Raw genomic sequence first — 27,029 nt, 5'->3', positions numbered from 1 at the left:
ACATAGTCACATATGATCCTGTAGTACCTTCAACCATAGTTGATTCTGATTCTGATTTCTTGATTTCTTGATCTTTGGTCATGTCACACAGTATGTTCTGTTGTTTCTCAATGATTCAATATCTTTTCAAAAAACCTATTTATCAGGCAAGCTTTAGATAAGAGCCATTCAAATCTAAGCTCCCTAACCTTGTTCCTAAACAAAAACCTGATTAGTACTGTATTCCTAGTCCATAAGATCTTACCTTGAAATAGTGTATTGCTTCATGTGTCTCAGAATTTGTTTTTCTTTCTTGGCAGCCACCAAATCACCACATCATCATCTTCAGGTCTCAGCTTGGTCACCAAATGAAGCAGGGTACAATGGGATGCCTTGTCAAAGTAGGCAAGTTGGTTGAGATGGTGAGAGTGCAAGAAGGATGAAAAATCACAACATAGTAAGGATGGTAATGGCTGAGTAGTAAGAACAGAGAAGCATGCCTTAACAGATGCCTAAGCTCATAAGAAATAATAGTACTAAAGAGCCTGTACTAACACAGGCAGCTCTAATGAGGAACAGTGGCAAGCTTCATGAACAAGAGATCTTCATATTCTCTAACTAATAACCAAACTAGCAATAAAAAATGAGTGTGTGGAAAAGTACAAAGGTGCACAAAGGTATTGAGCAAGATGCAGGGGCTATAGGTGGTTTATATAGCTCAGAGATAGTAGCTGGGGGGGTTTTTGCGCCTCAGACCAGAACAACCTTTGTCCTAATATGGTACCAGAATCCCCACTACATTATCTTTATTAAGTACAGCTTCAAAGTTCTGTATTTTATCTTCTGATTCTAGTAGAAAGATGTATTCTTCATTGATATAAAGCTGTTCCACTGTAAAGCTATTCCATATAAGCTTCTCAAAGCTTATAAGATTAATCTGGAGGTCAGACATAATTCTAATCTCTCTAATGCTCAATTCACTATTGTCAGTTTAAATGCTGGCTGTGCCAAATTCTCTGATGACTGATTTCAAACCATTTGCTATAAGCAGTTGTGTTGCATGGCTCTTTGGGTTCATTTGAACTAAATCTATACATAAGGTCACATGAAATCCAGCTCCAGAATCAAGAATTCATCTGTTTGTGAATTTGCAGGCTTCTCTTATAGAAAAGATTGCTTCATAAATCAAATAGATCTTGTTTATTATAACTGTTATTGCTTTCTTGCTTTTGCTCTTAGAGTCTTTCTTAGACTTATTAAACTTTATATTCTTGTTAGATCTGTAGAATTTAGCTAAGTGGCCAGATTTACTACAGGTATAGTAGTTCTAGTTTTGCAGTAAGCTCTTCTCTAAATTGAATTCAGAGTTTATATTCTTATAAGATCTTTGAGAATTCAAGCTTGTTGTTACATTTATATTTAATCTTATAAATCTATCATCTTTCTTCTGGTCTTTCTTAAGAATTCAGTAAAGAATATTCTTCAATAGATCTTTCAAATTCTTCTCCAGTAGATTTATTCTACTCTGGCATGCTATATTAAATTGGTTCTGTATAAACTCTCTCTATTAAGATATAATATTCATCTTCAAAATATTATATAGGGTGTGGTCCAGTTGTTTAAACTCTAATCTCTTAAATTCTCTACAGATTGCTAGAAATCTCTCTATATAATTTTTTTCTGAGCCAGCAGACTATAATATTATTCTCACTAACTCTGTTAATAGGCTTTCCTACTGTATCTCAGATCTCTCTTGAAAGACTGTTCTTACAGCTTTCTAGAGTTTGTAAGCACTAAGACTATCTGATTTCTTAAAGTGTTCTCTGGCTTGTGCAGATATTATACTATTAATTAGATCATGTAGTCATTTATTCTGAATATTCCAATATTGTGAAATCTTCAAGTTCTCTGGCTGTAGTGAGATCTCTTGTCTTTTCAGAATAATCTTCTCAGTATTCACTTGACAAGCTATCTTTAGAATGGCTTTGCTTCATGCTAGATAGTTGCTGACCCTGGCCAGGATTATAGACTTCTTTACTGTTTTCAAGATCTTCATGAATTGAGTGATTACTCTGCCAGTCCATATATTTGTGTCTATAAGATTACTAGTATATTCTTCTAGTTTATTCTCAAAGTCTATTTCTCAGTCCTCTCCTTCTTCTTGTTGAGCTTCTTGCTCCAGGTTTTCCTGCACTGTTGCAGGCATGTTTGCTTGATCTGATAAGAGGCTCATTTGCTGTACGAGCTGTTGTACTGTCTCTTGTTGTTACAGCATTATTCTATGTAATATTTGAAGTTCACTCTCCTTTCTATATTTCTGCTTGTCATTTGGCTGGTCACTTCTGAGCCTACTCAATCACCTAAGCTTGATTTAAGGTGTAGGAAGATTTATTGAAGTCTTCTGGTCAGGGGTTTGGTGCTCCAGTTCATTCATACAGTTCACCATGACTTTAGTGTTGCCAGATGCTTAATTTGCTTGCTAGATGCATTTAGCAGGCATTTTGCTCACTCTCTGATTAGATGCCAGAAAGCTACAGGGTTCAACTCACTCTCCAGCTCAGTGCCAGAAAGCTACAGGGATTTGCATATATAGAAGGTGTCTACTTTGATGTATACTCTCTTTAGTGCTCATAAAATCTCATTATCTACAAGAATAACTGTTCAGAGTATTGATTGTAAGCTTCAATATTCAATTGAGCTGTAAATCAATCTTATATGCTTGCTCTTCAGCACAAAGGGCTATAACCTGATGGAGGACTTGTATGCTTGTCATTCACTAAGCTACCTAAAGGGGAATCTCGGCTAATCTATGTGGGTCACGTGAGCGAGGTGCTAGTTGGATTACCTAACAGATTGCTCGCCGATGCGTATTATCCGGAACTCTGCTTCCGTCGAAGCATGCACCAGTCCTTCACTGTGTTTTGTGCGTCGAAAGCGGATGCCCAATGAATATATCACGTGACTCAACCGTGGAGTCGCGATTGCGTCGCTTCAAAGAGTCGCGTTGACAGTTGGGCAGAACTCGCGGCCACTACTACAGCCGATGCAAATACGAATGAGCGTAATTGTCGTCCCAGATGATCCGTTGTACCGATATCCTCAGCGATGCCTCCCACTTCGTCATCCTCAAACCACCGCGGTCGGCGCATAGATGATGCCTTATCCCAGCTCGTCGACTCCCTCCTCCCGTCCCTATCACCCGTGCATCGTCACCGCAATGGTAGCGACAACGCGTCAGACGCCTATTTAGATGAATATGCGCGCGCAGAGATTGCCGAGGCAGAAGAATTGCGGCATCGCCGCGCATTGGACCTTGCCTGGAGGATCTTGGACGCTCATGGGACCAACAATAGTGGTGGTGGAAATCATGTTAATGGTAGCGGAGAGCAGCGGCGAGGATCAGTGTCTCCTGATGTGATCAATAACGCGCCAGATATGATTAAGCGAAAGCTATTAAGGGAGAATGCGTCGCCGGATAAAGCCGTGAGGTTTTCGAATCTGTATTCGAGATTGTTAACACAGCCGGTCCTGGGACAGAAATGGGCAATTCTGTATTTGCTTTATCGGATTAGGGAGGAAGATGAAGACGATGCTGTTGGAATGCGGGTTGGAGAGGGCGTTGTGACTGGAGGAAATAAAAGAATGGCGGATGGCCGCCGGAGTCCATTGATGGAGAATAATCAGCTGGATCATATGCTGCTAAAAGATGAGCCAGCCGGACGGAAAAACATTCCAGAAAGTATAGCTCCTGATTCATCTGTTTCCGTTGTCGGTAGGGAGCAGCGTCGTGCGGCAATGGTGAAGGATGCGATGGATGCGACTAGACCGAAGGAAAGCGAAAGAAAGAGAGCCGCGGAAGACGAGAATAAAGAACGCATGCAGGCCCGCAGATATGCTGAGGAGCCTATACCCGTTCCTCAAACACCAAAACAACCTCCGCAAGCGGATGGTAATGATGAAGGAGCTCCGCCAGCGGAGCCCGCCCTTTTACGTGACCTACCGTTCTGTCTTCAGGGCTTGTCAACGACGAATCTTCAATTTTCAAATACAACACTGAAGCTACCGACTACTCTTCCTATTCCACTCCTTTCGTTGTTGCACACTTTAGCGGAGCCATGCCTCCTATATCGAGGCCTGTCCACTTTTGCCGGCAAATCTGAAGGCGGCCTCATAGAACAAAGTCTACGGGCCGCCATAGGAAGTGAGCTTCGCTCTTACTTGGGTCTAGTAGCAAGCTTGGAGGGTGAGATTAGAACAGCCGTGACAGCAGTCACAGAATCGACTGATGACCCGCAGTCCGTGATGAAAGCGGGCGTCACTCTGAAACGCTGCATCGTTTGGATGAAAGATGCTACGATGGCGTTACGATTGATGAGCCTTATGGTCGAAGAACTTGAAAGTAAAAAAGGCGGTCAACTGATATCAATGATTCACGGTTTTTCAACTTCGCACGGTGACCCCTTTGTTGGAGCATTTGCCGAACGCCTTTTAGCACATGTCACCCGGCCTTTCTATGGTATGTTGACACAGTGGATATACGATGGGGAACTGTCGGATCCTTACCGCGAGTTTTTTGTTGTGCAACCGGAGAACCGTCCAGATGTCGATCCGCGCCGGACGGCAACGAGCGTCTGGGACGAGAAGTATAAGCTTAACGGTGTGATGGTCCCTACAATTATGACGCATGATTTTGCTAAAAAGGTATTCCTGATTGGAAAATCCCTCAACTTCATCCGTTATGGCTGTGGTGATTCTGCCTGGGTTATTGCATATTCTCGAGATGCATCGAAGGAGTTGCGATACGGAGATACGGCGACGCTTGAGACGTCAATCGACAAAGCGTATAAAACTACAATGGCTCGTCTCATATATCTCATGGACTCAAAATTTAGATTATTCGAACACCTGAACGCACTAAAGAAATATCTTTTACTGGGACAAGGAGATTTCATCGCTCTGCTCATGGAGTCACTTGCTTCGAATCTTGACCGCCCAGCCAACTCGCAATACCGGCACACTTTGACCGCTCAGCTGGAACATGCTATTCGGGCGTCAAATGCTCAATATGACTCGCCAGACGTCCTTCGCCGCCTTGACGCACGTATGCTGGAACTTAGTCATGGTGAAATTGGCTGGGATTGTTTCACCCTTGAATATAAAATTGACGCACCCGTTGATGTGGTCATAACGCCGTGGGCGTCAACACAATACCTGAAGCTTTTTAACTTTCTTTGGAGAGTGAAGCGCGTGGAATTTGCGCTTGGAAGCACGTGGCGCAGATGTATGACAGGCGCAAGAGGAGTTTTAGGGAGCGTGGAAGATAAAGTTGGCCCTGACTGGAAACGAGCTCGCTGTGTTATCGCCGAGATGATACACTTTATATGCCAGCTTCAATACTACATACTCTTCGAAGTGATCGAAGCCAGTTGGGACCAATTGCAAGTCGCAATGTCGAAGCCGGAATGTACGTTAGACGATCTCATCGAAGCACATACCAAATATCTCAACTCTATTACCCACAAGGGCCTCCTCGGCTCATCATCCTCCCGCGGCAGTTCTTCGAGTAATCGAGGCGAAGAATCGTTTCTAGCTCAACTTCATCAAATTCTCAAAATCATGCTTGCATATAAAGACGCCGTGGACGGATTATACTCCTTCTCTGTCGCAGAGTTCACGCGGCGGCAAGAATTTAACGCAAAAATTGAAACCCGGACCGCCCAAGGCCAATGGGGCGTGACAGAAAGAGACTTCCATTCGAACCAACATAGCCGGTCTGGATCTATCCTTCGGCGACCCGGAACGGGTTCTGGATCGCAAACTGTCCACTCACCCCTCGATAACGGTGGCATACTCCGTTCCTCGACGGACGGCACACCCCTAGCGGACACGGCATCTCCCTTTTTCAGCTCTGGCCTGATAGGAGAAGATTATTTGCTGCCCTCTTTGCGCTCACGACTGAGTGACTTATCAGCGGAATTTAGGGCGAGACTAATTACGCTCCTGAGCGATTTGGCGTATCAGCCTGATGTGGATATGAGGTTCTTGGGGGTGGTTATGAATTTCAACGATGTGTACCAGGTTGTTCGAAGGCGAAGGGGTGGTGGGGGAGGGTCGGGGAAAGACAGGGAGAGGAGAAGGGCTGGCGCGGAGTCAGTGGAGAGGAGGGACGAGAAGGAGAAGGAGAAGGAGAAGGGGAAAGAAGGGGCGACGGCTTGATAGTCAAGGCTATTGCTTAAAGATGGGAGACGGATGCCTCAGATACCCTAGTGCTGGCGAATATTCACGTTCATACGATAGTTATGATAATGGAACTTGATGTGTTTTTGATATGCAATGTGATTCACTATTTAAATGCAGCCCCAATATCAATCTGGGTATCTTTTCATACCTATGGAGAGGGCGAATGTCTAAGTCTAAACACCAGCAATGTATGGATATTATATTGCAGCACTCAATTATCACGTTTCATCCGGATCATCAATGGCATCACTTCGTCAGTTATCAATCAGAATCTGATAATTGAGTTAACATCAACGAATAGTTTTGTTAGGATGAAGGTTAAATTAAATTACCTGAGCTTGAATTTGAAGTGACATCAGAATCCGAATCCGAATCCGAACCTAAACATAATACTTAGGTTAGAAAGATGCAGATACCTACGAAGGGGAGTCAAGTAGAGGCAATAGGGGAGCGTCTGCGAGGATGTGTAATTGGCCCTAGAATACAAATTGGACGAGCGACGATGGGAACGAAAAGCAAACGCCATTTTCACATACCTGAAGAAGTAGTATCGGAATCCGAACTCAGCTCAGATGAAGATGAACCGGACACACTTGGAGGCCAGCTGGATAGAATTTCGCTTTTCTGCAGCCCTTTCTGGTTGGTATCAGAGCTCGAGGAATCGCTTCCATCGTTTTCACTTTCGCTACTGCTTTCGCTGTCGTTGTCGCTGTCACTACTGCTGCTTGTGTAGTCTTCTTCCACCATTGCAGTTCTTGTCTTTCGTTTGCGTTTTACGCTCGGCTTCGCCTCTTCCTTCGATACAGACGGCTTTGTTTCTTTGGCAATCTGACCAGATACTGCAAAATAGACCAGTTCTGCTCGTTTTCTCCTCGCAAATCTCTTGAGCTGATCATCATTTAAAGAACCTTGCTGGGCATCGGCTTCGGCTTCGGGGATATTTTGGCCCAATTCAGCCAATTGTGCTCTGAGTAATGTAATGGCCTGCGTATACTCTGTATTATGTTCCTCATTGATTTTCTCATCCGCCTCAATTGCCTCCAGGGCCGATTGTGCGACCCGAGATTTTGCTGCAGCGCTTTTTAAACTGGTGAGATATGTACTTAAAGCCGGGTTATAGCTGCCTGGTATTCGATCCACGGACAAAGCATTTTTAAGAATGACCGTTTCTCGGTTTTTCTGGAACTTCCACTCTGATCGTGAGCTATAGTAGGTAGTAAGGTAGTCTAAGATTCGGTCTGATGGTGCGGACGGGGTTTTAGGATTGGAATTCTGAGCCGAGTGATTCTTTGAACGTTGCTCTCTTTTCTGCCGTTTTTCTGCCCTTTTCTGGTCTGATGTGAGCGGGGCTTGCTCGGACTCGGATTCGGGCTCCAGCTCTGGGGAGCCATCTGCTTTCTTTGTCCCTTCTGCGAATGACACCGACTTCCTTGCCGAGCCTTTTGACTCCGACGGTTTCTGTCTCTGAACTTCAGAGGCCTCTTCTGCGCCTGATGCAGACTTCTTGTTTTTCCTTTGGTCTTTTTTGTCAGAGAATCCTAAATTCGGGGTTTCATTTTCGCTTAATTTGTCTTCGTGTTTCTGCTTCTTTGAACTGATATCCCGTTCCGGAGTCAACTTCCTCTTCCTTATATGATTCTCCAGCCCGGTTTCGTTATTGTCAATCGTACTAGAAAGGTTTCCGTCATCGGCATCAGGTTGAGTAGGTAGTTCTTTTGCAAATCTTAGCTTCAATCCCAGCCTTTTCCATGCGGGAACGTGCGGAACGGGAGCTGGTGAGGCCATCGTCGAGCCAGAGTCAAGGTTGAGCTAGCGAGCAAATCGACGGATCGTAGATGACTTGTCAAAAAAAGCCTTCAACAAGCAAGGACATCCTATTAGACAAAGATCCAAATATAGGCTTCTAGGGCAGCGCACACATCATTCCAGGCCTCAATTGCGTCCTCGATATGCGCCGGCGGGCTTTTCGGCAATAAATGAATTACACTCTGTATTTACTGTTACCGCCTTTCTGTAAAATTTACCGTTCGAGCCAAATTTAGGCTAGCCTGAACCGGCCTAGCCTCCATCTCCAGGTCCCGAGTTTTGGAGCTAAACCCAATTTAGCTATATGGGACTGACGCTGGCAGCTTGGTCTCAGGCAGCTTCACCTACGCGTTCCGACAGATCATCTTCACTTCAGCATTCCACTCTTAATAAATAAAGCTGAAGTGTGCTTGCGACATCAAGACACGGATATCATCATTCTGTCAATATTTTGCTGGGAAAAGTTCTCTGTAATATCCTGTAACGATGTCGGGTCAGTCTTTCTCCTCCATCTGATCCAGCTGGAGCTGACCAGGGAGCTATATCAAACAGGCAGCGCGGGTTACGACAGGCATATCACAATTTTCTCGGACCAAGGGAGACTGTATCAAGTCGGTAAGTTGCCATTTTCTCCCTCGCGACTCTATTGTCAACATCGACACTCACTCAACGTCTCTACCCAGAGTATGCTTTCAAAGCAATCACAGCGGCCAACATTACATCCCTTGGAGTAAGAGGAAAGAACTGCGCTGTAGTTTTGTCGCAGAAGAAAGTTCCAGTGCGTATTCCCGGGTGCCACACTATCTTGACCGCCGCTCTGACCGTCGGACCATTGAGTTTAGGACAAGCTGATAGATCCATCCTCCGTATCACATGTCTTCAAAATATCACCAAACGTTGGTTGCGTTGTTACCGGTTCTATAGCCGATGGAAGAGCGTCAGTTGATCGTGCCCGGGGTGAGGCCGCTGAGTTCAAATATAAGTTTGGGTATGAAATGCCGTGCGACGTCCTAGCAAAGCGTATAGCCAATATCAGCCAGGTCTACACGCAAAGAGTTCGTATTCCATCTCCTGATTAGTTGAGAGTATTTGAGATATTCTGACTAGAGCAAATGCAGGCCTACATGAGACCCTTGGGCGTTGCGACGACCTTGATATCGGTTGATTCGGAATATGGACCTCAACTATTCAAATGTGACCCAGCTGGGTACTACGTCGGATATCGCGCAACTGCATCCGGACCAAAACAACAAGAGATTCTTAACCACTTGGAGAAGAAGTTGAAGAACAAGGAATATGCAGACGGGACATGGGAAGATGTTGTAGAGCTTGCCATCACAGCGCTCAGCACCGTGCTCAGTGTTGACTTCAAAAAGGGCGAGATTGAAATTGGAATTGTGGGAGGCCCGCGCGCCGATGGCAAAGAAGGGACGCAGTCAGAGTTCCGCACGCTGACTGAAGACGAGATCGACGAGAGGCTACAAGCAATCAGCGAGAAGGATTGATTATAACCTCAGCTCAACACCCTTGAACGCCTACGATCGTTTGGATACAGCCTGTCTATGTGATAGCAACGGGGGATAGTTCCTCCAGGAAACTTTGTCGGGTAGACTTTTGCCATCCTCTTTCTCCATTCCAATCAATGTGAAGTTCCAGCGCCTCGGATTTCTTGGTGATTTGTTTCAGGACCATTGACTATCCGTGTTAGTAGAAGACTTTAAATAGATTGGACCTTTGCAGGTGCATTCTACCGATCGTGTCCAATGGCCTGCCCGTTCAATCATCATGGAGGCAGAGCTTCGTATGATAATCTATTTTAATCGCAACTTGCATTACATTGGCTTTTGCTTGAGGGACTTATGTGACAGGCATCAGAGGCAAGATGATATCCGCAGGGCAATTGAAGTGCAAGGAACCTTTCAGCTATGTTGAGGAAGCCTCCTGCATTTTTGAATGTCCTTTGTGCTATCCCTTGCATCACAGACAAGCGAAAAGTGATGTGTTGTTTTGGCCAAGCTTCGGAAAGATTGGACGGTATTCCGTTTTAGCCACGCGAGGCAAGTGCATCAGCTCCCCAAGCCCCATCTAACCCAATTGCGGCTAGGCCGCCCACCAGCCATAGGTACTAGCGAGTGGCGGATGTCATGTGGCTGGTGCTGATAATCTTTCACTTTCGGAGCGCGCATCGAGACGATGAGGTCTGCTTGGACTAGCGATCCCCACAATTGGGTCTCCCAGTCTAAACTATGATCTATGATGATGGCTATTTGCGATCTTGCCGCCGATTTGCATGCTCCCTTACAGTGCAACAATGGATCTTCTTACGTTCCCCTTCGGTATGAACGCCCCATTGGTTCCCATGGCTGCGTTACGTTCCCGCCAGGGAATCTGCAGAATACGGAGTTATATCCATACCTCCATTCCCATGACCATATTTAAAGATGGCAGAAGCTTCGTCCTGTTCAGTTGAGTTTCTCTTTCCAGTTTCAGAGTGGTTGAAAGAGTGAGCCCTGAAGACATCAGTCATATACATTCTCTTGCTTAACTGTCTTATGTTGAGTACTGCTACATTTTATGGTGATAACTTCACCACAATGGCTGACGGATGTGAGTGGTTCCATTTTGCCTATATTTTTGTGTCCTTATTTTTTAACCCTACCAATAGTGAACGAAGCAAGGGCGCTTAGAATTACGGAACTGATGAACGACTTCAGAACGCTCTTACTTCATATATCCCAGCTGAAAACAGATGCTCCACAAGGCGAGGAGCATGAAGAGGGTTATGCAATAATGAGACAATGCTTCCACGAGGTCCAGGGATTGATCTCCGCCCAATTTAATGTCGAGGCCATACAGAACCCAAATGGAGACGGGGAATGGCAAAAAGTGCAGCTTCAAAGGTGTGCATTGCCTACAGCGCTCTCCCGGCGAAAGTCGTACGTTGGCAGTTCTGTCAACTAACTCGAATAGGATAATACTTGATGCATCCGCGCGACGCTTTCAAGCTCACAAGATTTACCTGCGAATGGCTGCTGCCAGGAGATGGGCTATGAGCCGAATGAAAATCCTTCAGGGCCAGAAACCAAACCATTCGCATCTGAACGCTTTGAGAGCCATCGATCAGACATTGCGCAACGTAAGATGCCGTTCTTAGAATATTTTCCACTCCAGGCTAACCGTCCTCTATAGGAGCTTTCGTCGTTTACAGACCCTTATATCCGGAATGATCTCATGTCCGCTGATGTCCGTGCTGGTCACTGGCTCAGCGAAGACCCTGACCTAAGCATTATCCTTCATTGGTTTCGTACTCACTCGTAATTGGTACGGGTTACTTGTGGGGGCGGGAACGGAACATGATCGTCGAAACCCGAAATTTGACGACTCTACAATCAAAATCCTCTAGGAGCGTCCACCCACACGCTTAACGAGAGCGCTTTACGCCTTGTTAACCTATAGTCTAACGGCGGATGAGGAAAACTGGATTTTTCCCCCTTTTATCAGGAGCGCTGGACGTGTCCTTGCCCTTCAATATGGGACCAGTCTTGAAAAGTTCTGCACGTTTTATACAGACATAATCTTTGTTCCTTTGCACAATTGTTCTGCGCTTTTTTCTTTTCTTTTCTTCTTTTTTTGTTTTCCCTTTTGGAATATACGCATTACTAGGGCATTCGATACCCCACGTAGTCCTTGCTGTTGATTATCTATGAGCTTTATCGAATCTTGTTTGGGCAGGTATTGTTGGCTGCGGGACAGTTTGTGTACGATATCATCAGTTCAGGAGAACTAGTCTCATCTATTGTCTTGGATCCGGATAGCTAGAGCATCCATTTGACAAATGGTACATCTTGAACATGCTTGGAAGGCATTCCCGCGAAATGTGGAGCATTTTGATCGAGAGCTTTGTCATAGGCACTCGCCACTGTGGCACAATAAAATGGCTGGGGAGGAACAGTTCCTGAGCGTCATGATCATTCAGAAACCCCGAGAATTGTGAATGGCTCGATATCATGTCGAACTGGCGCTTAATGCGTGACAATTTGCCTCCTGGCCCATAGTTTCTTCCACGCTCGGCGATCAAGGTTACCGAAAGCATGGTTGCAGTCAATGCTGGAGTGCCATTGGGTTGGAAACAAAAGACGAAAGAAATAAGGTTTAGTCTGTTTAGGGACTTCTCCGCCAGTACGGGTCTTATATGCCGAGTATGTAGCTGCATGCACATCAACATGCAATTGACGGCTTTCAGAAAACCGCTATTGGAACGATATTTGCCACGGACTAGAAAAGGAAAAAGGTTACCTCCGAGAGAAAACTCAAATCTCCCCTGTCCTAGGGCGTTTCCCGCTCGATTTTCGGTTTTTCTCTCTGCTTTCGTCGCGGCCGAGGAAATTTGGCGAGCAGAGCGGAGCTGTTGGGATCAATAGGGCGGGCGCAAGCCACCACATGGTCCGTGCACTGCAGACGTCACATCATAAGGTGCGAATTGAGTTTAGATGCTTACCTGAATTTGGTTTGGCCTGCAGGTCGATAAGGCTTGGCATACGGAAAATCTGTGGCTGTGCAATGGAAAATCGTCAACAACCACGCAAACTTAGCCGACGAGACGGTTGAAAAGAAAAAGAAAAATTTTTTCTGTCAAAAGTATCCTACTCGATGCTTGAGATTTCATTTGCCGCCTCCAATTTTATTTTATTTTTTTCCTTTTTTTTTTGTTTTAACTCTGTATGCATGCAACTATTGATACTACCCCGGGGGGCGCCATTTCCCATTGAGTAATCGCAAGCATTATACCCGTTCGCAGATCAAGGTTTTCAACTGCACACGTATACTATCATCCCTTCTGCTTTGCAGATCATCGATAGTCATTTATCGGCTTCTCCGTGGCCTGCTTCCTATGAGAAGTCCTATGGCAAATTGACAACCATGCACGCCCGTCCAACCGTACCTCAGCTAGCGTATGTGGCAGGACATATCTGCAGTCGTCAACGAATTTCTACCGAGATTCAACTACGCAAGCAGCGTCGATCTAGGGGATCAAAGCCTCTTTGCCGCCCCAGTGGCTTTTGAGTTCGAGTGATTGTATTTCAGGGACACCTAGATACAATTTTCACAGGGCAAATGATCAGAGTGGACTTCAGAGCCTTTCCTTTTCGGATGCGCAGAACGAGGACTCTCTGTCAACGGTCTTAGCGAAGAAGCCCAGAGAAACAATCCGGTTGAGATCTGGCCCTTTATTTTGTTCTCTAGGAACTGGGCTAGTCAATCTCCTTACCTATAGATACTAGGGCTTTAGCGGACGTGGTTCCACTCAGTTAACAATCCATACGCAGATATTTATTGCAATAGCGATGCATGTTTTTCGAGATAGGATATTTTCCTTTTCATAGCCCTTTGAAGCGCTGTACGCCGCGTAAAGGACGGGGAAGGCCACGTCGATAGTCGGGTTGTGATGCATCGATATAGAAATTTGACTCTGGTCAGAAGGGCGGCCTACATGAGTGTTAACAGCAGATCGCTAAAAGGAATAGAGAAGAGACCAACCCCCACGCGGCCCAAGAAAATATCGTTAGCGAAGGGGATTTGTTCGTTCCCCAGTCATCCGCTACATAATCATGGGTAGCAAATGCTCCATGCGGTTCTTGACATTCATCACTGGCCCCTCTGCTCCAAACTAGCTTGAGTGAGTCAGTCTCTCTGAGCAGTTGTGAGCAGGATCTGTTCGGAGGACGTTCTGATGCGAAGAGCTGACAAATCGTAACATAGGATTTGTTGCTCGCAGATTGAACGGCAATCATCCTTTAGCCCAGTACCAAAAATGATTCAGTTTTCACTTGCTAGGATTGTTAGGGGCGGTTAAACTCGCACAGTCACGAGGCAAGACACACAATTAGGTAAAGTGCAACACTCATCCGCAGGGGGCTTTATGGAGGTCGAAACATACTCCACCAGCATTCAGACGGAGAATAATTGTGCAAAGCCCACTAAACTGGACCGCGCAAACTTTGGCGTGTGCAGAATGCTTGGTATAGGAAAGTTCCTATCCCGTACTAATGCAGGATTTCCACAGCTTTGGAAGGGCGCGCGTATTCCAGCGGTCGTTGGCCGAATTACACGCTTAGGTTTATAAGCATAACCATTTTGCGACTTGAGACAGACCGTATTTCGAGAGGTTTGTCATATTCGTCTAATAGTTGAATGATAGGTGTTGGCCGACGTCAGCCGTCGCGAAAATGGCTAGTTGCAGATAATCCGAAGGACCCCGCAAATATCCAAATCATTCAAGTTTCTCCTAGCTATTTCTACCTATGTTTATTTCCTATTTCTGCGTCGACGGACGTGCGTTCGAAGTACTCACGAAACATGTTGGCACACTCGGCAAATGCGACGACTATCGAAAAGAGGTTACATAGAAGTTACTGATTAGCATGATAGCCCTTAACGCTTGGTGACACCATTGTGATGGGTTCCCCAAAATAGTTCCCGGCTAATCCATGGAGGTTTTAAACGGCGACATCCCAAGATTTGGATTGCGTCCACCTTCTGGATAAGGATTCGCCCACGTGTGATTCCGCCAGGCGACGTACCTATACTTTTGAGTGCATGAAGGCAAGATATCAGGTACATGGCGGATATTACCGCGTATTACATAGAAATCAGATTTATGTTGTAGGCCGTATCTCTGGGGTTCCAAACTGTTCAGCAATGGCTGATCGCGTGTCGAATTGAATTCTCAGCCTCCACTTCTCCGGATGTTTCCTAGAAACGAAACTTGAGGCCGAACTGGGGCCGGCTAGGCCGATGCTACTACGATTGAATATTTGTCTTATACGGAGGAGCGTAGCGAACCGCTCTTTTCAGCTATCGTTGATCGCGGTAGCTGTCACTCTTCGCAAATGTGACAACATTTTGTAACTTAGCAGACGCGGGCATGGAGAGCTCTCACAACCTGACAAGAGAGTCGACTTCATTGATAGGATGATCTTCAACTACAGAAGCTCATGGGTTGTTAGTTAAATAGGCGTATATTTTGTGGAGAGAGGATCTGGGGTAGTCCAGATTCGGTCGCCCGCCAACCAGCCGTCAGGGCTCGCCCAGCAAGCAACAAGTGTTGAAGGAGCAGAACGTACTCCCTTTATATCACGCTGTCGCTCTCTACAGGGTATCAGAACATTGCGGAATTCTTTCGGGCCAGAATCAGCATGTTCGTCAGGATTTGCAAAACAGGGATTTCTTTTGGCCGTTGTAACGACATGCTTGGTTCCGATAAACATCCAAGGTGGTCAGCGAACAAGGGTCTCCGCAGAACGCACCAACAATATCCCCCCCCAAAAAAAAAACTTGGCCAAGTCGTATCCTGGGTTCGCCTCCGATGATACCGCTATGCTTCTGCTAAGACACTTTCAGTCATAATTATTCTTGTAATGTCTAAGTAGGAGGCCGAGGGTTCAGGTCTTTTTGAGTTGTGCTGCGTACATTTAAGACGTCACCGTGCTCCCTAACGTGGCTTAGTTGTGGGAATGATATCTCGAGACCATCCTCCCTGTCGGGCTCCCTGTAAGGTCGGTCTTTTAAGTACCTTTCCAAGTTTTCTCCCAGAAGTGTCCAGGGTTTGGAACTGGCGTACTATGCTTCGGGCGTCAACGATTGCATGGTTGCCAGACAAAGTGTTACGACAAAATACTCGATCTTCGGGCTCGGAGAGCTTCATTTGGCCTATGCTGTGTTTAATTTTTCTCGCAACACAACATGTGACCCCAAGATCGAAAGAGAAGAATTTTTGCTGTTGATTTGTTATAGATTTAATAAACAGGCTTCTAGTTCAAGGTTGCATCCCTCCGCTCTTGGCTTCGAATGACTCTGGTCTGAGGGGTTGAATAATCTTGTTTCCTCCTACCGAAGGATACTCGCATCTATTCCCTCATTTCCTACATAAACGATTATACAGTGTTTCTCTGCACAGCATAGATGTCTCCTCCTTGAATCAAGGATCAAAACGAATACTATACCTGCTGGCTATTCTCACTACATGTCAGGCTGACCCTGTGGTATTTTCACAACCCCCTCCCCCTTCTCCAACACACAGCCATACGTTTTGGGGTGTGTTAAACATAAGTAACATGCATGTACTCCGTACACACATCCATCCATCATTGTGCCCATCTCAAGCCATATGTGAGGAATCATCGCGAGTTTGCCTTACAAAGTCAATGGGCTGTACGAAGGTATAGTAGGTTAACACTTGAGAATCAGTCAATGAAATATGATTGGCAGAGGAAAGCGAGTGCTTTTGCCTCTCTTGGTACCTTTAAGTTCCGGAGCTAATGTTCCCATGTACACTACTGAGAGATTGTGTATCTTGGGACTACTTTTCAACTAATTATCATAGCTATGGCCACGAGGGCGGCGAGGGAGGAGGCGGCTACATACCTTGGAGGTGGCTGCCAGGTGCGAGAAGCGAAGCTCTTGCAGCTTTGTCGGAAAGTTGGTATAATTTTCGAACAGCTCGGATCTGAATACGACCAATCACGTAATGTTGGGCGGGAGAACTGGAAGACGGCGCATAATTCCCTTGCCTCCGAGAGATTACGCCAAGACTTCCACAGCGTTTTCCCTCAGAACGACCCTCCGAGGCAATGCGATGGTCTGGGATTCACGCCATCCCATCCAAGCTCTGGAGACTGACGGCCGAAAGATTTTTGATGTGTTATGTAAGACATCCCAATCTCCAACTGGGGTAGCGAGTTGATCTGGAGAAAGTCACAGGCATGCACCCCTGTTTCCTCCGCACACCGGTCAGGATCAGTTTCCCCAGGCCCGAAACCGTTTCTCTTTTGATAGGGATGTTGTCCAGCGCGCCCATGTAGAATCCGCATGCTGGCAACAGACGTTTGAACTAGAGCTAGTTGATAGGGACCGTATTCTTATCTGAGAGGTTTTCTCAAGCATTTCCAAGAGGTGCTTGGGCGCAGCGAAGCATTCGTGGGGCTCTTGGTGAGCCGACGCTAGTCTAAATAAAGGAATGGTCGGCGAGTCTTCAGGGTTGCCGATGATCCCGGCACGGACAACTCTAATGCAACGTCCCCTGGTTGCAGCTGTGGATGCTCGCCAGCATGGCAGAATTTTGCACACACTGATTCACGCACTCTCTTTCTTTCTCTCTCTCTCTCTCTCTCTCTTTCCCCCTCCCACCAACGCCACAACAGTTGCCTCAAAGCCAACGTCACACCCGGGAATAGCTCTACTGTTTGGCTTCACGTATCGCGCAAATCTTTGGGATCCTTGGACGAATTTCAATCACGGCCTGGATATTCGTCAGGTTCGGACCGGGTTGGTCTGTGGAATCTCCGTGCCGGCTTCGTTCGTTTTCTGGAATGTTTTTTTCCCAACCTTATTCCACTGGTTCCAAAGTCTGTTCGCCGTCAAACTGCGGGTGGAGGACAGTGGGGTTGAGGTTGCATTCCATGGACTGACTCAAATCCGACGATCGTTGCTTCAGTGAGCCGGAACCCTGCACGCATTGGACGAATCACAGGCTCAGCGGAGGATAGCAATGTACAGGTACTTTTTGATGTTGACAGGCGACTTTGTCTGGTCTCCCGGGCGAAATGCTGCCTTCATTATTTCAGTTTCATGACGCGTCCCATACAAACATCCTTACGCGTAAGTAACAGTCATCCTCAAGCATCCTCTCTCTCGGTTTGAGTGACGGGGAGGGTGGGAAGAAAATGAAATTTTTTTCTCGGAACCGGGCATTGCGCTCTGACCCATGGCCTCTCGCTTCAGTGCCCCCGCAACCAAGAGAACGGTCCCCGAATGCAAAGATTTTCTACCGCTATTTAAGAAATCTCTTGCACTTTGCCACTGGAATGGGTCCGTCGCGATTCTCATCACTTTCCATCCCATCGACTTTTGAAATTGTGTGAAACGGGACTGAACCTCGGAATGCCTAGATCAAGGAGCCTACCAAACGGTCATAATTTGCCTGTCAGGTGGATTTTCAAATCTTACCTGCCTCCGCATATTTCCACGGGGGGGTCCCTTGGGTCCAGCCACTTGCGCTTATCTGCGCTTCCCCTTCTGAAGAAGCTCACCAATTTCGAGCCTCTGGTGTAATTTCAAGTATCGAGTACGTATCTAGAACACGGCTGGGTGTTCCGGATACTGAACTTGAGACCGTACGGGAAAAAAAAAAAGCCATTAGAATACGGAAAAACAAGTGGGCACCTTTCGCCCCCGGGATATATGCTGTCAACTAGTCATCGTTTTTGAGAGGGATGGACTCTGTAATCTATCCATGATGGAGTGCTTGGGGCACTTTATCCCTGTATGCTTGGGCTGATATCTCCGGATGACCCAGCGGAAAGTCAGGCTCCTGTCCTCCGTATGGATGTACTAGACTTGTGTTGGCAGGAACCGGTACGTATGAAGCCATGACACTTTGCCGATCCGCTATTCCCATGTGGTTTCGCGTGATTCCCCGTCCCTCGTCCGTCAGCCAATGGTATTAGTCAACTCCACGGGGAGGCACTATGGCTGGATGGGTGCGAATAAGCACGATCGCCCCGGAGGATCTGTTACCTTCTTCTCTCTTTCGCAGCTCTAAAATTTTTTGATGTGGGGATTTGGATAAAAGGTGATCAATTTCCCCGCGAGGCTGTTACGATTCCTTTCTCTTTTTTTTTCCCCTTTTGATACTTGGGAAACCTTTTGGCCTTCGCTCCTTGAGCTTTGTTTCTTCTTCCTCTTTCCGCTTCGTTGCCGCTCGCTTGTATTCGTCGGCTCCAAGCCCCCAGTGTAGGAAAAAAAGGTGATCCCTAAATATGGCCGACCACGAGTCTCAAGCAACTCGGTGCGTTCCCTCCCCCCTTCTCATATATGGTTGAACCGGTTCGGCTTGGTTCTAACCACCCTAGCAAAGACCGCACCAGCAATTGGGTGACCCTGATGCCAAAGTTATGGCTGCTGATGGAATGGAAAAGGAGACCTCTCCTGATTCGCGGTCCATTGAAGCAGGATATGTGACCAAGGAGGGCCAACTACATGAAACCCCGGACGGTGAAGAGCCAACAGAGGAAGAGAAGCGGACCTTGAAGCATGTCCCCGAAAGTCTACCCATCTCCGCTTGGCTTGTCGCTATTGTCGAACTCTGCGAACGTTTTACCTACTATGGTATGCAAGGTTTGTTCCAGAACTATATCCAAAGACCCCTGGATGGGAGTTTGGGACGTGGAGCTCTTGGTAAGGGTTACCCATCTATTAAAAGAAGAAAAAAAAGCCTCATCTGTCACCGACACACATTAACCGCCATGCAGGTCTGGGCCATCGAGCGGCTACCGGCTTGAACACTTTCTTCCAGTTTTGGGCTTACCGTGAGTCTAAATTTTACCGTATTGTTGTGTGTGTACGTCAGGCGTCTGTCTAATATCGGGCATAGTGACACCCATCATTGGTGCTATTATTGCTGACCAATACATCGGAAAATACATGGCCATCTTTTACTTCTGTATTATCTATGTTATCGGTCTCTTAATCCTGGTCCTTACCTCGCTGCCAGTGTCCCTCCAAAATGGTGCGGGCTTGGGCGGATTCGTTGTTTCCCTTATCGTCATAGGTCTAGGAACTGGAGGTATCAAGTCCAACGTCGCGCCACTGATTGCTGATCAGTACAAGCGGAAAACTATGGCAATCAAGACAACACCCGAGGGCGAGCGTGTCATCATCGACCCAGGCTTGACTATTCAGCGCATCTACATGATCTTCTACGCCTGTATCAACATCGGCTCCCTATCCCTCCTTGCGACACCTTACATGGAGCGAGACATTGGTTTCTGGTCTGCTTACTTGCTCTGTCTCTGTATTTTCGTGGTTGGTACTTGTATCCTTGTCCTCGGACGCAAGTTCTACGTTGTTCGTCCTCCAACTGGATCAATTATCACCAATGCGTTCAAGGCCCTTGGCGTCATGGTTATGAACCGCAACATGGATGCGCCCAAGCCATCATGGCAAGCCGAGCACGGTGCCAACCGTACATACCCATGGGATGATCACTTCATCGATGAGCTGAAGCGTGCTTTGGTTGCTTGCAAAGTCTTCACCTTCTATCCGATCTACTGGGTCGTTTACAGTCAATTCTCTACCAACTTTGTTTCCCAAGGTAAGTCGTTCGAGCGTGCCCAGTTGATGATTTTCTGCATTGATCCCGTGCTGATCAAAGCACTGTAGCCGGTCAAATGGAACATCATGGCATTCCTAACGATCTGATGCCAAACTTCGACCCGATTGCCATCATCGTTTTCATTCCGATCCTCGATAGGATTATTTATCCCTTGCTCAACAAACTGCATATCCCTTTCCGGCCAATCACTCGTATTTCTTTCGGATTTATCATTGCATCATTGGCCATGGTCTACGCTGCTATCGTTCAGAACCTCATTTACACTTCGCCGCCATGCTATAACATGCCACTGGCCTGCCCCGAGGCAGAGGTAGATGGTGTGAAGCAAGGAAACAGGATCCACATTGCTATCCAAGCACCTGCATATATGTTGATTGGTATTTCTGAAATTTTTGCTTCCGTCTCTGGGTTGGAGTACGCATACACCAAGGCGCCGCCAACGATGAAGAGTTTCGTTCAGTCTATGTACCTTTTGACGAACGCGTTTGGCGCTGCTCTTGGCGAGGCCTTGACGCCGGTCGCTCACGATCCGGAGATCATCTGGCTGTTTACTGGGTTGGCCTGCTCGTCCTTCACAGCTGGTATCCTTTTCTGGATCGTCTTCCGTCACCTGAACGCCAAGGAAGAGGATATGAATGCTTTGGATAAGGACGACACGGTGGAGAGCAACTAGGTGGCTTCATTTTTGTTTAATTATAATCTCCCATTCACCTTCCGATACCCTCTCACGCGAAACGGATCATGCGACTATGGGAGAGATGGCTTGTATATAGATTATACATGGGATATCCATGAACGTCTTGGTTGCATGTATGGGTTATTAATGTCATATACTTACGTACCAGCAATACCACTCGAGAATTTTCTCTGGAATAGTGACTCTTATCGTGCGCAGTGATTCTTTGGATATGTGAGCATGCAGTGTGAGCCGCGAATTGCTGGAATTGACAGACAGCCCGCTGACATATAGTTCTGATCGCTCGCACTTATTACCCAGTCAGTCACAAGAGCGGACTAGTTTCTCCTTGTCCCCATGCTGCTGGAGAATATATTATCACTAACAGAGAAGGCCGGGATTCTGCGTTTCGCGGGCGGGCTGCTTGGATGATTATGCTGCTGTATAAGTCTGACACTGACGTCGTAATATCATTCACTTTGGTGTGTATGTGTGAAGAGGGACTGTGTGCATCGTACAACATAAAGTGCAAAGGGCAGCGGAGTCATGAGATCAGGAGCGGATGTGGGAATTGGTGGGCTTCTCCGTTTCTCCTTCCCAATAGTGATACTATGGGCGATATTGCACTGCGGAGTTTAGATTTTTGAGCAAAGTCCTTTGGCTTCTGCGTAGTGTTTGTTAGCCATTATCCATGTGCGTACCTTAGAGTGACATCCTAGCAGTTCATTGCTACTACCGGAGTCATGTTAGCTAACATGTTCGTTGGGTTGAGGCCCATTTTTATGATTAACTATGGGCGTGCGGGTTTTCATCTAACTGCATGTCACCCCTTCACCACAGATATGTAACAGCAGCGTAAATATGTAGAGAGCGGATGTTGTGTAGAACATGTGTACAGTACGTTGCTAATGTATCCAGATTGAAGAATGATAGTGGCACAATGTGAGTCGGTGAGGGAGCATGGACATGCCGGGCGCGACTCGGGCCGACAGGAAAAAGCGGCCGGCCCCCTCAGGCGGGTTCGACGGGTGGCAGGGAAGATTTCCCGCCGTGGGGGATGCCAACCGGGGGGAGGCTGCAGAGGTTGTTTCTTTCTTCTGATATTGTTTTGTTGCACCTTCCACAAACCCCCCCGAAAAATGCAGGTGCACGGCTTTTGCAGGAAGCGGCGGGCTGTGTGTTGTTGGTGTGGGCAGCGGAGGCAAGTGCGACCTTGGCTGGTTGGATTCGTCAGCCACGCTGGGGGCTTTCTGCACCGACCGGGCCTAGCGCCTTGTGTTGGGCTGAGCCCCATCGATTCCCTGACTTCTTCGACGTTCCTCCCAGTGACGTCCGTTCTCCCACGTTGTGCCTCGCTGAGAGCGTGATCGGTCAGCCCGAAGCTGACAGTTTGCAGTCCCCGCTTCGTGATTTGACGATGTGTGAGCGATATGCTTGCCCCGTCACCGTGGTGGACGAGCGACGAGAGACGATGACTGGGATGTTCCTGTTAGCGGCGCCAGACTGCAGAATTCCATTCGTCGCAACTCCTTGCCGGGATGATTGTGATGCCACCTCATGTACTTGGCCATGTGGGATGTTCACAACCAAAACATGTTTGAAACAGCCCTGATTGCAGGCTTGGCCGGAGAGCAACAGGGGATTTTACTCGTTTCGGCCCCAAGCGCCGTCGGGTTGGTCAGATCTCCCCTCTCTCCGTATATTTCGAAGACTTTTCGAAGGCGAAAAGTCTTCAGGCTCTGCGTATACCCCGGTTCGCCCTGGCATGTGGCTCGCACCCTGTTCGTGATTATGAGAGGGCTGCGTCCTCACTGACAAGGGGACGGCGCCGCTCATCTCGTATCCACCGGACTGTTCATTTCGCGCGATTTGTGTTTAAATGAAGCCATTTCTCTCTTTGAAAATGAGGGAGAACAGATCACAGATCTTTTTTTTTTTTTTTTTTTTTCTCTCTGTCTTTCCTTTCACAGCTGGGTTCTATCCCTCTGTTTTTGTGCGTTCTCTTTACTACACTCCTTTTCTTGCTTTCTGGGCTCTGTCCAGCTGGGTCTTCACCCTTCTATAGATCGCAGCGTGTCCGTGTGTCACTCCTTAAACAAACCACCGATTCTTTGACAGAATCTACCGGGTGCAGCCAAGCAGAAATCCGAAAGGCTTTGCGCCATGGATGGCCGACAATCGAGCTCGTACGGGGATGCTGTCCGCAGGGCAAACAGCAACTCTTCCTTCCGACCCTCAGGCTGGTCCAGGGGGATCTTTTCCTTTTTCCTGATTTCATGGGTTTTCTTGGGATTTTCGTCTTTCACAGTCGGTGAGTGAGAAAGCTATTCTTACTCTATAATTTGCAATGCACAGATAATTTTCAGGATCTATTTCCTTTGATACAAAGCACATACCCTCCCACTATACACTCTTGCTTTCGGTGGGAGTATTATCCCGGATTGGCAGGGGCTGAGCTTCTATATTTTTTCTTCCTTGAGCCTTTTCTTTAACCTGTCTTGCCACCTTTTTTGTGTTCCTCAAAAATGCTACTGTTGCGAGCAGAAGCAGATCTATGATATCACAAGCCTTTTCATTGCCAAGGACGGTTGGCTAACAACGGAAACTTCGTGTAGCGTCAAGTGTGGCGACGGATAGTATCCGATATCGAAGAAGCCCCTTTTTCCTGCCGCCGGCTCCAGAAGCTAGAAGTGTATCGGCACCGGGAAATGGGGAAAACTCTTCTGGTTACAAATCAGTTGTCTACTACGTCAACTGGGTACGCAACGTTTCTACCCCGTCATGGGTAATGACGCCAATATCAAAAAAAACTAACGGATCATGTTTAGGCTATATATGATCGGCAATATAACCCGCAGGACATGCCAGTCGACAAGATTACACATGTCCTCTATGCTTTTGCAAACATTCGACCGACCACAGGAGAGGTTTATCTGTCCGATGAACAAGCTGATATCAAAAAGCGATTTCCCACGGATTCTGCAACTCAACCAGGGAACAACGTCTATGGATGCGCGAACCAGCTGTATTTGCTTAAGAAGCGTAACCGAAATTTGAAGGTTCTCCTATCAATCGGAGGATGGACTTATTCCGAAAACTTCGCACCCGCTGCTAGCACGGAAGCGGGACGCAGCATGTTCGCTGAGTCGGCAGTGAAACTGATGTTGGACATGGGCATGGATGGTCTGGATGTCGACTGGGAGTACCCTAAAGGTAAGCTCCCTACTTCTTGAGTGTGAATGATTTGCTACAAGGCCTATGCTAATACTGTGAGGTGTAGATGACAAGGAGGCTCAAGATTTTGCGGCTCTTCTTAAAGCTGTTCGACAGGTACAGGCTCCCGGCGTTTTCGGGTCTTGAGACGTTAGACTAACTTCTGCGAATAGAAATTGAACTCCGTAGCAGGAGGGCGCAAATTCCTTCTTACCATTGCTGCTTCAGCTGGTGCGTACCAAATTTGATGTTCAACAGTACAGAAGCTAACTGTTATTTATTAAAGGAGCGGAGCATTATGAGAAGCTGCACTTGAAGGAGATGGGCCAGGACCTTGATTTTATCAATATCATGGCGTACGATTACGCTGGCTCTTGGTCTACCATGGCGGGCCACCAGGCAAACCTTAGACCGTCAATGTCAAACCCGCAGTCAACATCCTTTTCCACTGAAGCCGCACTCGATTACTACATCAACACGGGCGGCATCCCCGCCTCGAAACTTGTCCTCGGAATGCCTCTCTATGGCCGAGCCTTTGCTAACACGGAAGGTCCTGGCAAGCCCTACCAAGGAAACGGAGGTGCTGGAAGCTGGGAACCGGGAATCTGGGACTACAAAACTCTCCCACAGCCTGGTGCCAAAGAATTCATGGATCCGATGGTAAACGGCGGAGCCGGTGCATCGTGGAGCTATGATCCCAGCAAGAAGCTTATGATCTCCTACGACACCGTGCCAATGGTTGAAGCAAAGACGAAATACATCGTTGACAAGGGCCTAGGCGGAGCCATGTGGTGGGAGGCCAGTGGTGACCGCGGGGGCAAGGACGCAACCAAGGCTGGTGGAAGCTTGATTGCCACATTTGCCGAAGATGTGGTTAAAGCAGGAAAAATGGGGCTGGACAAGACGCAGAATGCACTACAATATTCGGAGAGCCAATACGACAATATCAAGGGTTAAACGTCGCGAAATTAGACAGTGGGATGTGGCGCTGGGCTTGCCACACAGGGCCTTTCGATTCTTACCCCTTTCTTTTCTTCTTTTCTTCTTTCTTTTTTTCTCTCATCTTTTTTCTGCCCTTTTCACTTCATGCTGTGCATTCTCCACATGCTGGATTTACATTCTTCGTTGATACCCCGCGCTATTGTGCCGGACGCAGTGAGATTCCGCTCTAGAAGGGCTGGAACTACTTATGATTGATGTGAAATGATTGCTCATCTCTTGATTTGGCTTTTTTTTTGACTTCGCCTGTATATGAATATTGTGTGGTAGATCTGTGGATGCATTTGCGCTCTGGATCAGAGTTTTACACAGTTAACTGCTTGCCCTACTGGGAACCAAACAACAAAAAAGGGACCAAGGTACTCGATGATATTTGAGGCTTCTAAGCTACATAGATACAAAAAGCTTTTCAGCTCTCACAATATATCAGTGCAGCAGGCACCGGATACTATTCCAGCTAGCTACATTTATTTGGACTCATCGAAGACATAGGTAAGATGGCACTTGCCGCAGTACTGGCGGTTGTGCATGGCAGCCATGAAAACACCGGCACCGCACTATCATCAGAAAATAGGAATCACTTTCGTTAGCCCACAGTTCAAAGCCGGATAAAAGTAATGTTGGTTTGCGAAGATATCTATTTTACTCACCTCAGCAGAGGGACACTCGCGTCTCAAGCGCTCGATCTTGCCATCGGCATCGACCTTGTAGTATTTGAGCACAGACAACTTGGTCTTCTTGCGCTTGTGCTTGATCTTCTTGGGAGTGGTGTAGACCTTCTTCTTTCTCTTCTTAGCACCACCGCGGAGACGGAGGACGAGGTGGAGGGTGGACTCCTTCTGGATGTTGTAGTCGGAGAGGGTGCGGCCGTCCTCGAGCTGTTTGCCGGCGAAGATGAGGCGCTGCTGATCCGGGGGGATACCCTCCTTGTCTGGATTTGGGGATCAGTTTAGTGTGTTTTTGTGTGTGAGGGAGTGTGGGCGGGTTGATGGGACGGTACCTTGAATCTTGGTCTTGACGTTGTCGATGGTGTCCGAAGACTCCACCTCGAGGGTGATAGTCTTACCCGTGAGGGTCTTGACGAAGATCTGCATTTTGACGAAGGCCTGGGAGACGACGAACTTGGTTAGTTTGGCATGTTCTCCGTTTGCGCTGCACGGGGGTGTGTTGATGGGCAGCCGATGGAAAGGAGAAATCAACGGTAGCCGTAGAAAATCGATTATTGTGAAAGCATGATGTGCGGTTTCATCAGCTGGATGGGTGGAATGAATGGGAACAAACTCACCTCGACAAGTTGTCTTCCTCAACCTTCTTGGGTGCCAATCTCTGTTGAAGGAGATCGATATTTGTGCGTTTCGAAAAAAGTTCGCGATGTGGGCTTGTGGATCACGTGGTTCCTAGTGTCGCTGCTGAGTCAGCGGAGATAAGGCTGAAGTGCGCCTGTCCGCATTTGGCGGTTGCCGGGCCGACAGTGCTTTATTTACTCGGCTTCCGGTTCGTGGCCGCCTGGGACGTCCCATGTCCGGCGCGCGCATCCACCTCGACGTCGAGCTCTCCATCGCGCTGCACGACTCACCGGACGGCATCGCAAGAGCAGCAAGACACGCGCTTGTCTGTTGCTCTACCAGAACTCCTGTGATCCTCCTTGAATCTTACTCTTATCCTTTCAAGTTTTCTATCCTAGTCGCGGTATCCTGCAGTGCGCTCATTTACGCATAGTTCGGTTGAGGATTTTCGTCCTATATTCGACTACATATTAATTGTTTACGATATCTCGTTTCAACACTATATTTTTTTGTTTTCAACATTGACCTATCTACCCTAATGAAGATTTGAATGGAATCACCTTGCACTGCTGTGCCTTAGAATACTCGGTGCCGGCCTTCATCACGACCTATCACCGATTTGCATTCATCCGAACCACCGTCCGTCAAAAGTGAACTG

General features: G+C 47.2%; 10 protein-coding genes across 11 annotated transcripts; 6 read left to right on the top strand and 4 right to left on the bottom strand.

Moving 5' to 3' along the window:
• Positions 1-3,068: 3,068 nt before the first annotated feature.
• On the top strand, positions 3,069-6,195 carry CIMG_03831 (spindle pole body component; the record flags this gene model as incomplete). The annotated part of the gene is made up of 1 exon (XM_001244389.2): positions 3,069-6,195. Exon 1 carries the CDS (start codon positions 3,085-3,087, stop codon positions 6,193-6,195), a length of 3,111 nt encoding a protein of 1,036 aa, XP_001244390.1. The 5' UTR covers positions 3,069-3,084.
• Positions 5,264-8,173, bottom strand: CIMG_03830 (uncharacterized protein). Its single transcript, XM_001244388.2, has 3 exons — positions 6,756-8,173; positions 6,552-6,599; positions 5,264-6,491 (listed from the first exon to the last, which is right to left on the bottom strand). The coding sequence occupies exons 1-3, from the start codon at positions 8,002-8,004 to the stop codon at positions 6,481-6,483; spliced, it is 1,308 nt and encodes a 435-aa protein (XP_001244389.1). The 5' UTR covers positions 8,005-8,173; the 3' UTR covers positions 5,264-6,480.
• Positions 8,174-8,383: 210 nt separating this feature from the next.
• Positions 8,384-10,015, top strand: CIMG_03829 (proteasome subunit alpha type). Its single transcript, XM_001244387.2, has 5 exons — positions 8,384-8,518; positions 8,578-8,640; positions 8,709-8,803; positions 8,868-9,080; positions 9,144-10,015. Exons 1-5 carry the CDS (start codon positions 8,512-8,514, stop codon positions 9,528-9,530), a joined length of 765 nt encoding a protein of 254 aa, XP_001244388.1. The 5' UTR covers positions 8,384-8,511; the 3' UTR covers positions 9,531-10,015.
• Positions 10,016-10,245: 230 nt separating this feature from the next.
• CIMG_03828 lies at positions 10,246-11,859 on the top strand. Of its 2 annotated transcripts, none has more exons than XM_004446350.1 (4): positions 10,246-10,361; positions 10,704-10,925; positions 10,996-11,161; positions 11,215-11,859. In XM_004446350.1, exons 1-4 carry the CDS (start codon positions 10,279-10,281, stop codon positions 11,341-11,343), a joined length of 600 nt encoding a protein of 199 aa, XP_004446407.1. In that variant the 5' UTR covers positions 10,246-10,278; the 3' UTR covers positions 11,344-11,859. The 2 variants fall into 2 exon arrangements, with proteins under 2 accessions (XP_004446407.1, XP_004446408.1); XM_004446351.1 differs by having other exon boundaries at positions 10,345-10,632; positions 10,691-10,925.
• Positions 11,819-12,888, bottom strand: CIMG_03827 (uncharacterized protein; the record flags this gene model as incomplete). The annotated part of the gene is made up of 3 exons (XM_001244385.2): positions 11,819-12,300; positions 12,524-12,578; positions 12,814-12,888. The coding sequence occupies 3 exons, from the start codon at positions 12,886-12,888 to the stop codon at positions 11,819-11,821; spliced, it is 612 nt and encodes a 203-aa protein (XP_001244386.2).
• Positions 12,889-16,410: 3,522 nt separating this feature from the next.
• CIMG_03826 (uncharacterized protein) lies at positions 16,411-16,704 on the top strand (the record flags this gene model as incomplete). The annotated part of the gene is made up of 2 exons (XM_001244384.2): positions 16,411-16,467; positions 16,525-16,704. 2 exons carry the CDS (start codon positions 16,411-16,413, stop codon positions 16,702-16,704), a joined length of 237 nt encoding a protein of 78 aa, XP_001244385.2.
• A 1,954-nt stretch (positions 16,705-18,658) lies between these two features.
• On the top strand, positions 18,659-21,070 carry CIMG_03824 (MFS peptide transporter Ptr2). The gene is made up of 5 exons (XM_001244382.2): positions 18,659-18,871; positions 18,941-19,260; positions 19,335-19,391; positions 19,457-20,176; positions 20,245-21,070. The coding sequence occupies exons 1-5, from the start codon at positions 18,843-18,845 to the stop codon at positions 20,868-20,870; spliced, it is 1,752 nt and encodes a 583-aa protein (XP_001244383.1). The 5' UTR covers positions 18,659-18,842; the 3' UTR covers positions 20,871-21,070.
• Positions 21,071-22,103: 1,033 nt separating this feature from the next.
• Positions 22,104-22,444, bottom strand: CIMG_13746 (uncharacterized protein; the record flags this gene model as incomplete). Its single annotated transcript, XM_001244381.2, has 2 exons — positions 22,104-22,228; positions 22,378-22,444. 2 exons carry the CDS (start codon positions 22,442-22,444, stop codon positions 22,104-22,106), a joined length of 192 nt encoding a protein of 63 aa, XP_001244382.2.
• Positions 22,445-23,036: 592 nt separating this feature from the next.
• CIMG_03822 (chitinase 7) lies at positions 23,037-25,367 on the top strand (the record flags this gene model as incomplete). The annotated part of the gene is made up of 6 exons (XM_001244380.2): positions 23,037-23,184; positions 23,489-23,631; positions 23,702-24,086; positions 24,154-24,203; positions 24,260-24,317; positions 24,373-25,367. 6 exons carry the CDS (start codon positions 23,037-23,039, stop codon positions 25,041-25,043), a joined length of 1,455 nt encoding a protein of 484 aa, XP_001244381.1. The 3' UTR covers positions 25,044-25,367.
• Positions 25,368-25,435: 68 nt separating this feature from the next.
• CIMG_03821 (ubiquitin-40S ribosomal protein S31 fusion protein) lies at positions 25,436-26,404 on the bottom strand. Its single transcript, XM_001244379.2, has 4 exons — positions 26,371-26,404; positions 26,086-26,191; positions 25,736-26,016; positions 25,436-25,642 (listed from the first exon to the last, which is right to left on the bottom strand). Exons 2-4 carry the CDS (start codon positions 26,177-26,179, stop codon positions 25,553-25,555), a joined length of 465 nt encoding a protein of 154 aa, XP_001244380.1. The 5' UTR covers positions 26,180-26,191; positions 26,371-26,404; the 3' UTR covers positions 25,436-25,552.
• Between the last annotated feature and the right edge of the window lie 625 nt (positions 26,405-27,029).

The sequence above is a fragment of the Coccidioides immitis genome (assembly GCF_000149335.2).
Source record: "Coccidioides immitis RS genomic scaffold supercont3.6, whole genome shotgun sequence".
Classification (NCBI taxonomy): Eukaryota; Fungi; Ascomycota; class Eurotiomycetes; order Onygenales; family Onygenaceae; genus Coccidioides; species Coccidioides immitis.
Note: the sequence above shows the minus strand (reverse complement) of the source record. Positions and strands in the feature narration are given on the sequence as shown.